At 39.4% G+C, this 12,952-nt stretch overlaps 1 protein-coding gene across 6 annotated transcripts in view; it reads right to left on the bottom strand.

Annotated features, from left to right (window-relative positions):
- Positions 1-586: 586 nt before the first annotated feature.
- The window catches only part of LOC126766091 (eukaryotic translation initiation factor 4 gamma 3), an 89,465-nt gene continuing 77,099 nt past the window's right edge, over positions 587-12,952 (bottom strand). For all 6 annotated transcript variants that reach the window (XM_050483846.1, XM_050483845.1, XM_050483847.1 and 3 more), the window contains 10 exons: positions 4,685-6,103; positions 3,286-4,571; positions 3,006-3,225; positions 2,780-2,940; positions 2,238-2,703; positions 1,948-2,177; positions 1,742-1,888; positions 1,459-1,681; positions 1,291-1,392; positions 587-1,234 (listed from right to left, as the gene is read on the bottom strand). In XM_050483846.1, coding sequence (XP_050339803.1) covers positions 1,161-1,234; positions 1,291-1,392; positions 1,459-1,681; positions 1,742-1,888; positions 1,948-2,177; positions 2,238-2,703; positions 2,780-2,940; positions 3,006-3,225; positions 3,286-4,571; positions 4,685-6,103 — 4,328 coding nt within the window. In that variant the 3' untranslated portion in view covers positions 587-1,160. The remainder of the gene's footprint in view (positions 1,235-1,290; positions 1,393-1,458; positions 1,682-1,741; positions 1,889-1,947; positions 2,178-2,237; positions 2,704-2,779; positions 2,941-3,005; positions 3,226-3,285; positions 4,572-4,684; positions 6,104-12,952) is intronic.

Consider the following 12,952-nt stretch of genomic DNA (forward strand, 5'->3'; position numbering starts at 1 on the left):
CACCGAAGTTTGGACTGTTATCCCAGCCCGCTTCGTTCCCTCCTTGTCCTCCAGATTGAAAAATCGGGGGTCTCTACCCCTAACGTTATATACCTACCGCCAGGTACCTCATTAGCAATGGCCGTTATATTACCCAGTCACCTAATTCTGAGGATGCATGTACAGCAGTCAACATGAAGGGATGATTGGGAAAATAAATCAGCGTTCGCTAGGATTTGCCTGCCTGCAATGTAATGACTGCCAGGAGTCGGTTTGTAGTTCCTCAGTGGCCAAATTTGTATACGTATCTTCTTAAGGTAGGGGTAAAGTGTGAATGACATTTTAGCTAGCAGTTAGTTTTGGTTCATACATATTTACGCAACAACTGTGACAGTGATGCTTTTTCGAACTGATTTCATCATGCATACATAGATTGCATTACCGAAAACGCCGCCAATCGCCGCTTGGTTGGTAAAGTTCGGATTGGTTGTCATCGGAGTCAACTTCAAGCCTAGGAAACATAAATAAGTGGGAGTTTAACCTGTTTTAGTACTTAGTACTTAGATCGGTTGTCTTCAGTTATATACGAAACAAAAAACAATTCAAATTCATTTTTTCATAAAGTTTATGATTTATATATTTATTTAAAAACTTGTTTACATTAAGCTTAGTTATTATATTTTACATCAATAATCTCTCAGAGATGTATCTTGAACGCCAGTATAAGATTTAAAGATGTTTTAGTCCTTAGCATGATTTGTTTGAAATATACGCTTGACAATTATCAAGAATATCATTTTCTTACAATTTAGTATATTATTGGTTCCTTAATTTGTATTGTTTTAAATATGCTTAAGATGTTCGCCAAATTATGTTCCCGAAAATAAAGAATTCAAAATAATTGTATAAGATTAGCTTATAACACTATTTCCATATTCATTTCTTTTTATTTTTTAATAGGTAAGACGTTAATTTATTTTCACCCAAACTTTTCAATTTTTTTTTAACGGTGCAAAATATATGCATATCATTTATGGTTTGTTTAGACTATTTCACGCATTTACATATAGTAGTATGTTGTAATGGTTTTACAGTAGATAAATGCGTCCCAATTGTATACACATTAAACATACAACAGGTCTTTATCGAAAGGCTTCGGTACATGCGAATTTGTTGATTCGTTAATTATTTTCGTCGCTGGTCTCACTGCTAAGTATATGAGTAAAAAATGGATTAAGTCCTTTAACAGCAACACCTAAAGAATTAAAAATTAACTTGCTGGCTTATAAAAATACTTCTAAAGGACTATACCTTTGCCAGCTGATTGATCTTTCGAGTCTCGCCATTTAATAAATGAATCTTGAGGTATTACATCAGCATCGTATAGTTCCCCAAAAAGGTCACTGAGCAAACCTACAAAAACATAATATTATGTGGTGAAGAATTGAAAAAACGTTGCTGAAAACAGGCGTCTCCTACCTCTGGGATGTTCCAACCGTGCTACTAATAGCTGCATGGCGTACAAGCATTCCAATTCAAATTCTTCTTTTGAGTCAATATAGCGTTGTAAAACAGGAATGCAAACCTTTTGGAAGCAGTTCACTTCTAACTTGTAACTATTTTCCCGGTATGAAATCGCGAAATCACATAACTTAGTTGCTAAACTTCTGATAAACTGTTTACCAATATCAAAAATGTTTCCCTAAAAAATATGTATTGTTTATGATTTTTTATGAATCAAGCGCTTAACAACATTACTTACGTTAATGTAATCTATTATGCAATCTGCCGGGGCTTCCTCTTTTAGTAAATGTTCGACGCTCTCTGCAACTGCTGCTATATGGTCGTCTTTAGACCCGTTTATTACTATTGTAGGTTGTAGTTTATCGTTCTCAATGTATTCGAATTTCTGTATTAAATATGAACCAAGTTGTTGAATTATAAAATGGTAAAAATGAAAGTACCCACATTTGTTTGTATAAAACTGTGGACGTCACTCTCAGGCATGAAATCTGTCCATTTGCTATTTGACTTCTTCCACATTGTTCGCGTAAAGCTAGGACCGATTTGACTCAAGCAGTATGCTAGATATGTTTGTAAAAACTTTTTTCCAAGGCGTGAGTCGCCACTTGAGACTTCCTTTAATTGTTTGCTCCACAAATCAGATATTGACATAAGCTTTCTGCTGATTAATGGCCCTATAAAATGAAAAACATCTTTGTTAAATATGTAGGCGGTGTTAACTTATGCGTGATTACCTGTGAATTGAATGATATACTCCCAGAGGTTAGGAATATCAACCGATAAGTCACTAGCTATTTCGCAGAAGTGCTTGTAAGCTAATTTAAAATGTTTAACAGATATAAAATTACTGTGAATTAAATATACAACAACATTGCCCAAATATCGTCTTTGTAGTTTCCCTATATGTCGCAAATGTAAATAATCTGTCATAATGTAAGATATAAGAGCACAGCGTTGATTCTCTTTTACTCGCAGAATGCAGGATTCTACAGAGTTTTTTAGTGTCTTGCTACTCGATCCTATATCTACCATATCTGAAACAACCGATTTAATGACTAGAATATCTTCGTCGTTGAGCTTTTCAAACACAGCCACCGGTGGCTCAATTAGTTTCCCACTACTACTATCCGTTTGTAGATTTGAATGGGAATACGAATCAATTCCGCGTTGAGGATATAAAGATGACCCCGCACCTGTTAACTAAAACAAAAAATAGAGATATTAATACGTATACAAATATACCACGATTTTGAGAATTTCTGTTTATCGGTTATACCTTGGTTGTCCTGTTGGATGACATTTGCTGTTGCAAGTATTTGTTGTGGCTTGATGTCTTCGGTACTGATGACGTAATCAAGGCTGAACGTGTTTGTTGAGCACCTCGTGATGATGAATTCTCTCGCGACGTTTGAGAGGAACCAGATCGTGGTAGCATTCCTACACACAAAAGATATACATACTTTATATATATATATATATATTCCTTATAATTCAGATAATACCATAACGGTCACGTTCTATAGATCCTTTGTTATATGAACCTTTATTACGAGGTCCACTTCGATCTCTATCATTACTTCTATTAGTATCATTAAGTGTAGATAAGGCTGCAAAAGAATTCGTAGGTGTCGATGATGCTGTTGAAGATTGCCTTGAGCCATTTGACCAAACAAACAAACCCACACCGCCCATTTTTTTGTTATCAAAATTATTGGCGGTGGACTGCAAGCAACATTATTAAATATAAATTTCACTAAAGTTTCATAGAAGAAGCATACTAACCAAACCCTCCAGTTTCAAAGGATCCAAAACACGACTACCTCCTTTGCTGGTTTGAACGTGCCATGTACTGTCATCGCCATTAGAATTAAAATGCAGGCCGCTCGCACTATTATTGCCACTGTTCCCTCCAATTGGCTGCTGACGTCTCATGCTACTTGTATCTCCTCGTTGACTATGACTGCCTCCGTACCCTGACCGTGCATCGTTGAATCTACCCCCACCTCCGCGTTCATCTCGTTTGCCACCAGAACCTAACGAAGATCCACTAGAACCGCCGCTTCCCCCTCCTGACATCGTTCCAGCATAGTTTAGATATTGTGAAGATAATTGCTCCGTTTTCATTTCTTTCTCTACCTGTCCCATTGTTTTAGGAGCTTCGTTTCTTTTAGATTGCCATTTATCTCGACGCAAATCAATTACATCTTGCAACATAAAACGTACACGGGAGCTAACTTTTGCCCCTTCTTTGTCAGTTTTCGATGCTATCGCTTGCATGCGGTTCATGGTCTTTTCTAACGAATAACAACGCGTTGATTCTTTTGTGTTTATTGGTGTTTGCTCGAATTTTTCTCCAACCGTGGTTAAAAGCTTACACAAACATTCAAGCTGATCTTCCGAATTCGGATTTAACAGAGCGTCAATGCAAGAATTGATAATCTTTCCAGTAAGCATAGAGATTTTAAAAAGTTCTCCGATAAAACGTACTGTGCCACCTGAGCGGCGGCGAATTTTTCGTTCCTCTTCTTCTAGCTGCGCCTCCAATTCTGCTTTTTCAATTAAATCCGTACATTCTGCTATTTTTTCAATAATCGGCTGCAATTTTTTCTCTTTTGCTATACTTTTCGTAACATTATATGTAAATTCGCGTTCAGTTTTGTCAAGTAATGCTGCGCGGAATTGGGCAAGGTTAGTCTTCGTACCACTTTCCATTCGTTCGTCTCGTCTCTTTACCTCCGAAATCAAACGATGACATAAACGAGCATACGAGACTGAAAAGTTTGGTTCATCTATCGCTTTTTCAAAAACAAGAACCATTACATCTTCCATTTTGTCAGGAGTATCGATTTTCAGTTTAATTATTTCTTCAACTAAAGCATCAAATTTCTCAGGTGTAAGCTTATTTAATATTCCACGGATGCGACGTATAAGTTCTTCTTTTTCGCGTTTTGATTTAGCTTCTGGATCACCCACGACATCACATTTAACCAATATTCGAGGACGCCAGGCATTGTCAGTTTCATTTAATTTAACGTCCTGGTTGAGCGAAAGGTTCACAAGTATCATTCCTATTGATAGAAATTAGAGTTATGTATATTATGTAATACTTCCATAATATTAATACAAAATATTACTATTATCAGTACAAATATTTCAAAATTGTTGTAAAAATTGTCATTACCATTATTGGCTTTTAAGCTCCCACGTCCATGCACTCCTGACATAGATGCTTGCTTATTTCCATAGCCATCGGCTCCGGATACATTTCCAGTAACACCTCGATTAGTGCTTATGGAACTGCCCATACAATGAACACGTTGTTTTGATTGGCGAATAAAAGATGGCATCAAATTAGGCGTAGGTAATATAGATACATTCTTAACTTCAGGTTGACGACGAGATGCTATTGCCTCACGTAATTTTAGAAGTTGTACTTTGTCGTATTGCTTTTTCCCTGATGGATTGTTGGGTGACCACTGACCCTCATTATAGCTAATCAGAAATTCCTGTATTACAGACTGACCAGCAACACTAGAAGCGTTGTTATTTTCTGAACAGGTAATATCACTAGTAGACTCCTCCTCGTTTGCATTCATATTTTTTCCGATGCTAACGTTACTATTTTTAAAGTCATTGGTAGAATGCTGTATTTCCGCTGTTTCGGATGTAAACTTTTGAACATGTGTTGTTAACTCCCCAACCCCACTAGATACGGAATTTTCAATAAGTTGTTGATGATCAGTCTCGTCACACTCATTTGTCCTCTCAAAATGTCTTGATCTTGAACTCTGAGGCTGTACAATTTGAGTTTGAACTCTGTCTTGGTTTTCTTCATGTTCATTGAACGGTGATGTATTCACTTTGGTGTTGTAGTCCACTTTAGAGGTGTCTTCCCAATCACTAGTATTCTGCACTTCACAAGATGATCTCGATGATGATTTCGTCTCAATTTCAACATGATCACTTTCGGAAGATTGTTCCGTGCCACTATCAATATTAGAAATACTTTTATTTCCTTTTATTACATCCTGTGTAAGTTGCATATTTCGCCCTAGTATATCGGTCCCCTGGAGGTGTGTATCATCGATATTCGTTGTAATTTCAGGTAAGCAGCTATCGGCGGAGTTCAAAACGCTTAAAGTTGTTGCAGATTTTTCTAAGTCCCCATCCTTATTAGATTCAAAAGTTTGAAGTTGTTGTTGCAATTCTAAAGACACTGAATCTCTATTAGTACCCAAAGCTACTGCAGAACTTGGAACACTATTTGATGTGTCAACTGTAGTACTCAATGTTTGGCTGGAAATATGTTGCGGTTGTGAATGATTTCCATCTGCAACAATCCTTTCGATACTACCTCTATGAATTACGTCCGCAATAACATTTACATCTGCTGATATTTCCTTCTCTTGATTTACTTTTGTTACCGACAAAGGAGGGTGTGACTGTTGTTGATCGGTTTGTAAAAAGCACAGTTGCTGTCGAACACAATCGGATTTTGCAGAGACAACTTCTTCTATGTGTGATGCTGTATGGGGCTGCTGATAATGTACTTGTTGTTGCAATGATCTACTTGTTGGTAATGTATCACTCGATTCGTTTTCTGAAACATAAAAAACACGATATTTTTATTTTGTGTTATGGGATTTAACGAGACGATTTGAACTCAGGATGATTCTCTGTCTTTCGTGCAAGAAATAACTTGAGTAAAAATATTAAACAATTAAAATACGTGTTCTGTTAAGCGAAAATTATTAAACCACAAATTACGAGATGAAACTGTGACTTAAAAAGTGTGCCAAACCCACCCTATTATATGATGTAATGGGATATAGTCATGCTTCTGAGTTAGGAATTACAGTCGAAGGGCTATACCTACTTCCAACTCTTGCGTCTCGCCGCGCACACTGGAAGCGTGAGAAACCCTTGTGTAAGATGCGGTAGCCAACCCGTGTGGAGCCGGTGATCATGGATAAAAGAGAGTAAGTTTCAGCGTAGCAACACCGACATGTTCGACTTAAGGGTATTGCTAAAATCTAATTGCAACTTCTGTTCACCAGAGGTAGGGCTGCGAGTAAGCGTCGGTCTTAAAACAAGCGGCTCGCTAAATTGGGAAGATGCCGCTGCCCACATGCTGGATGTCCTCGTAAAAGTAAATACTGACATCACTGACGTCGCAGAAATGCAATGAACGGAGCAAGGACGGAGACGACTAAGTCCTCGTTACATTTAATACAGCGGTCATAAAAAGAAAGGAGCGCAAATCTGGTGTGGGTGCATCCGGTGGATGAGCACCTAGCCACAATCCGCATGAAAGCAAAATTCTTCTTGCAGGTGTAACACATGCAATGGATGGAGCCATCTTAAGACCTACTCAGGCTTTAAGACACATAAGGAGTGGACCACGAGTTACGTGGCCCATATTGCCCACGCAATACTGCGACACTAGCCGCTACGGCTGTGCAATCTGCACGCACTTCGCGCGCTGCACCGCCACTCCCCCCGAGTGGCCAACAGAGGACCTCCACGGTCCCCAGGAGCTCAAACAGGCAACATAGCTTCCCTCCCCAACCTTCATCCCGCTCCAACCCTAATGCGAGAACCACTCAGCAACTCCTGGTTCCTCGTACAGTCTGTTTTGTGTGTCAGACCGTCATACGTCGGAACGTCACATCAGTCAAGTGTAATTCCTGCACTGGCTGGTGTCACTTCCCGGCTTGTTCCGGCCTGCGCACCACACCACACCATTACCATTACCATTGCTAGCGGTGGTCTGATAAATAGCATAAACTGCGACCTATGTTAACTCTCGCATCAGACCCTCTGCCCATAATTATTTCGATCGAGAAACCTCCCGATTTCGTTTCTGTGGACAACCATACCTTCATTAACTTCAATAAAGCTAACTGGGTCGGCTTCACAGAATTTACTGAAAGCACCTTTAACGCTGTACCCATTCTTACGGACGTATGCGTTGGCGAACGTCGATTCCGCAAGGTGATCGCAGCAGCTACCGCTCGCTTCATCCCGGCTGGAAGAATAGCGGAAATCTGCCCCAATTTCCCAGCCGAAGGAGCCGTTTTAGCTAATGAGCGCGACACCTTACACCATGCCGATCCCGGGGATCCTTGAATAAGGGATCTCAATTTGGAGATTCGGCGTATGGTAAATCAACATAAGCGGACGAAATGGACAGAGCACCTGAAGTCCTGCAACTCTTCACCGGTGAGAGTAAGCTTTGGGCTACTGTCAAAGCTTCGTCTCATCCGAAGGACACGACGACCGAGTTGAGGTACAATTCAATGGACATGCCAATTCGGACCCGAAGCAGTGCGCGAGCCATTTTAGACAGCAGTTTACACTGCACCCTTCGGTAGACAAAGCCAAGAGATGTGTTAACCGACGGCTGCGCAAAATGCCAAACGACTGCGCGCCACTTACTTTCACCGATGAGGAGGTTCAGGGTGTCATCAACAAAGCTACATCTTCCAAATCCATTGGCCCTGATGGAATCAACATGCTAATGCTAAAGCATCTAGGCTCGACGGGAGTAGGCTATCTCACCAAGGTCCTCAATCTGTCGCTGACCACTCTTCAAATACCCGATGTGTGGAAAGTCGGAAGAGTGATTCCCCTACTGAAACCTGGGAAACCCGCCAGCAAAAGGGAATCTTATCGTCCGATAACTCTCCTCTCCCCAGTAGTGAAGACACTTGAGACCTTGCTGCTCCCGACCTTCACTCACCACCTGAGCCTAGCCAGCCACCAGCATGGATTCCTAAAAGTGCACAGCACCACCACAGCACTTAGCGTCATAAACTCTCAGATAGTTCGTGGCCTCCACCAGAAACCACCCTGCGAGAGAACGATCCTCGTAGCGTTGGACTTGTCAAAAGCTTTTGACACAGTCAACCACACAACGCTATTGTAGGACATACAGAAAACCACGCTTCATCCAGAGTTAAAGAGGTGGACCATGAACTACCCGAACGGTCGTTAATCATCCGTACTATTTCGAGGTGAAACATCTAAACTGAGAAGAATTAAACAGGGGGTTCAGCAGGGTGGTGTCCTCTCCCCGCTACTGTTTGATTTTTACATCTCGAAACTCCCGCAGCCATCAGATGTACGCAGATGATTGCACGATATTGACGTCGGGCAATGGAATCGATGGCATGTGTTCGAAAGTAAACAGCTACCTCTCCGACCTTTCTCATTTCCTCATTGAACGGAACCTCACACATTCGCCCACCAAAACCACAGCGACCATTTTTACGAACTGGACGAAGGAGTATAGACTTGAACTTAATATTGCAGTAGATGGCTTGAAAATTCCGACTGTAAATAACCCTAAGATTTTAGGTGTAACCTTCGATAGTCGATGCTCCTTCAGTCCCCATACGACCGCGATTATTGCCAAGGTACAGAACCGCAACAAAATCCTCAAGTCGCTAGCCGGCAGCACATGGGGAAAAGACAAAGAAACGTTGTTGGCAATATACAAGGCAATCGGCCGGCCGGTCCTCAACTACGCAACACCTATATGGTCGCCTGGTTGCAGTGGTACGCAGATGAGGAAACTGCAGACCTGCCAGAACACTGCACTCCGGACCACGACGGGATGCCTCCTGATGTCTCCTATCGAACACCTACACAGTGAGAGTAAAACCCAAAGTGATAATCTAGTGGCTGAAGTTCAGAGCATTCTGAAGTTATGGAGGGAACACTTATCCAGTCTGCTGAACGGCAGTGAAAGTGTAACATGTGGATATAGCGAACCCGATTCCCAATTGATGACGATAGAATAATAGATGTTCCATTGCCCGACTATGATGAGGTTCGAATAGCAATTATCCGCCTGAATAACTACAAAGCGGCAGATGCCGATGGATTACCGGCCGAGCTATTCAAATACGGCGGCAAAGAACTGGCAAGGTGCATGCATCAACCTCGGCCAGATGATTGCAACCTAACTGCCTCTAACGCCACAAAGCTAATACGGCTGTGTAAGCTGACATTGACCAACACCAAAAGCTCAGTCAGGATCAGGAAGTACCTCTGGACCGTATGATACCAAGCGAGGTTTCAGACAAAGAAACTCCTTATCGTGTGATCAATCTATTGCTAGAGAAAATAATACAAGGTGCACAGAAAAATAGAGAAGATACAATCATCTGTATGATATTGAAATCATTGGCCTTAAGATCCACGCTGTTAGTTCTGCTTTCTCCAGATTGGATAATAATGCGAAGCGTATGTATCTGGTTGTGAACAAGGACAAGACGAAATACCTCGGGTCATCAAACAAACAGTCATCGCATTGGCTCACACGTTACTGTTGCTAGTTATAAAATAGACAATTTCGCCTAGCTTGGAACCAGCATCATCAACAACAATAATACCAGTCTTGAAATCCAACGCAAAATCCTTCTTGCCAACAGGGGGTATTTTGGACTGAGTAAGCAATTGAAAAGTAAAGTCCTCTCTCAACGAACAACGTTCAAACATATGATGAGTCAGCCTTAGCACTCTTCGAGAGAAATGTGTTACGGAAGATTTATGGTACTTGCGCATTGGCAACGGCGAATGTAATTTGCTAAAGATCTATTAAAGGGGTATTCTACTCTAGAATTTTGAAAAAATCAATTCTTTTTTTATATATATTTAAAGTTTAGACCCTTACGAACATATCCTCCAAAGGATTTTTAAAAATTAAAATTATTTTAAGAGCTACAGTTACTTTAGTGACGCAGTACCTAGCCCGGTTCGGCCGTGTCGAATTTTTTAAACGCGTTTTTCTCGAGACTACTTTTTTCCACACGGTACCGGCATTATCTCAAGTTCTATACAACCGATTTACTTGAAATTTTGTGTGAATCTTCTTTATATAATCCTTTATCGTTCCTATAAGCATCGTGTCAAAATTTTTGTTTTTGATATTTTAAAAAAATTCAGGAATTTCAAAAAAAAAAAAGCGTAAAAAATGATTATTTTCTGGCAGTCGCCATTTAAAAAAAAAAAAAAATTCGTGTTCCCTGAGGTAGGGACTATAACAGCATCCTTACTGATTAAGAATTTCTTTTGGTCTCAGACCACCAGGAGAGTCAGGATCAATGTCACCAGGATGCGACATTTTTTTACACCTGTCTCTCCCACTTTAAAAATTACTTGAAATTCATGCTTCTAGAGTAGAATACCCCCTTAATATTTCCAGATTTCATCTATTTCAATTAAACATAAACAAAATATTATATCGCAGCTTGTATCAAGTAAACTAAAAAACTAGTTCCACAAAAAAATAAAAGTATTTTATGCAATACGAGACCGTTCTATACTTTTAATATATGTGACCTGGTCTACGGAAAGGGGGCTTAGGTGTCAAAATTAATGAGATAACGAGAAACTGACGAAACGAGTTGTTTATTTTTAACAGCTGTTTCCCAGAAAACTAGTTTTCGCACGTTAGCTCCCTTTTCGTAGACCAGGTCACATATAATGGTTCCAAAGTTTCACAGAATATTAAAATAATTAAAGTTTCGTTGAAAATCGATTTTTTTAATACAGCATCATATCTCCGAGGCTATGAGATCCCGGCAACGTTTTATTGGTATTCCTTTCCAAGCCTCTTTCCCTACTTGCCATAAATCTCTCGAATTGGTTGGTTTCTCTTCAGCTACTTTCTTAACATCTGTCCACAAATTTTCAATAGAGTTGAGGTCAGGAGACTGAGCAGGTTACCACATAACCTCAACTCCGTTGGCTCTAAACCATTTTTTCGCGCACTTGCTAGTATGTTTAGGGTCATTATCCTGTTGATATACCCTTATCAATGGCATATTTCCTGAGGCATGTGTCAACATTACCTCATCTAATATTTTGACATATGCACTTTGGTCCATGATGCCTTCAATTAAGTGAATTGGACCAACACCACAATGTGAAAAACGGCCGCATACCATGATATGGCATCGTTATGGTTTTTGTGGTAAGCCGGGGATTATATTCTGAGTTATGGGGACGTCGGACAAAGTTCCTAGAGCCCGTACTACCAAATAACTAAAATTTGGATTTGTCTAACCTCAATATGTTTCACCATTCAGACGCGGGTCAGAAGCCATGCTCTTTTGCAAATTGTATGCGGGAAATGTCTAACACTCCTATTATTTTGTGGAAAGCAATAAGAAATGTGTCCGAGAACTAGCAAAGCAGAAGTAGAATAGCAATACTCACAATAAAGATTTGTTTTGTATTTTAAGGCTAGTATCCCGTTATGTGTATCGCTATTGTTTTGCGTCATTTACATGTGATTAAAAAAAGTTATGCAGCCAAACATATTTTTCATATAGGCACTCCCTATTATTTTGTGGACAACTGTACATAGATTTCAATGTCTACGGTTGCTCTTGTACAGAAAATATCAGTCAATCTGTGAGTTATATTATTGAATTTCAAAGCGAATCTTTAAATGTCAGTACCGACCAAGGACGAATTTGTGAACGTTCTTGCATTTCGATCAGAAAAAGAAATTCAGTTGAACAGGTTTTGGTGTGGGATTCAAAATTTGTCCGACAAACATGTGTCTATTATAGAAGAGTGTGTGTGTCAGTGTGTGTTGTAGGAAGTTTCAGAAATCGAGGTGGCGAAAGCTAAGGAACAAAACAAAAGATTTTTTTCGTGATACCTCACACACGGCACACAGAATGTTTTGATAAGTAACGTTTCGTATAGGAAAAATAAGAGATAAATGGGTAAAAAAAAGGAAGTGCATAAAGCTAAAAAGACTGTAAAGTAAACGACTTAAATAAATATTGAGTGTATCGGCCATTAAGACTGAAGCATTCACGTAGACGTGTCATTTAAGAATTTGGATTTTAGAACTTGGTGCAACGACACAACAAACAAACACAACCAGGAAAATATATGCAATGGCTGTAAAATATGTCAGACCAAAACCCATGTTTAATTTCGTGCAATGACAAATAAAAAAAATTCCAATCCTGTGCCAGCTGTCATTTTACACAAAGACATATTTCACAGTTAAATTGTCGAGGAAGGCAAATTTTTAAAAGCTTTTATAACTTCTAGAAGATCGCAAAAGATGTGCCAATAGTCATGCTAAATAGTGGCTCACAATAATTTGACCGAATATTGGTAGTCGAAAAGATCTTTTCTTTTATGTTTTCAATAGATGTCGTTGCAGTCGTATATCTCCAGTGCTACCAATCACATTGTATCATACCATATAGTGTTGGAAAGGTAAGATTTTAAGCTTCATTTAACAAAAACCAAAGCAAAATAATTAAATTCGGAGAAGGTGAAAAAAGTTACAGTTAAAAATGAGTGAAAATAATGAAGAAATTCGTTATATTTTGAAAATTTGTATAAAAAAAAAGGGAAGAATGAAACTTAAACCACCAATGAAATTTTTATAAGTTTACGGTTGCGATTCTTT

This window comes from Bactrocera neohumeralis, unplaced genomic scaffold, assembly GCF_024586455.1.
Source record: "Bactrocera neohumeralis isolate Rockhampton unplaced genomic scaffold, APGP_CSIRO_Bneo_wtdbg2-racon-allhic-juicebox.fasta_v2 cluster11, whole genome shotgun sequence".
NCBI classification, from domain to species: Eukaryota; Metazoa; Arthropoda; class Insecta; order Diptera; family Tephritidae; genus Bactrocera; species Bactrocera neohumeralis.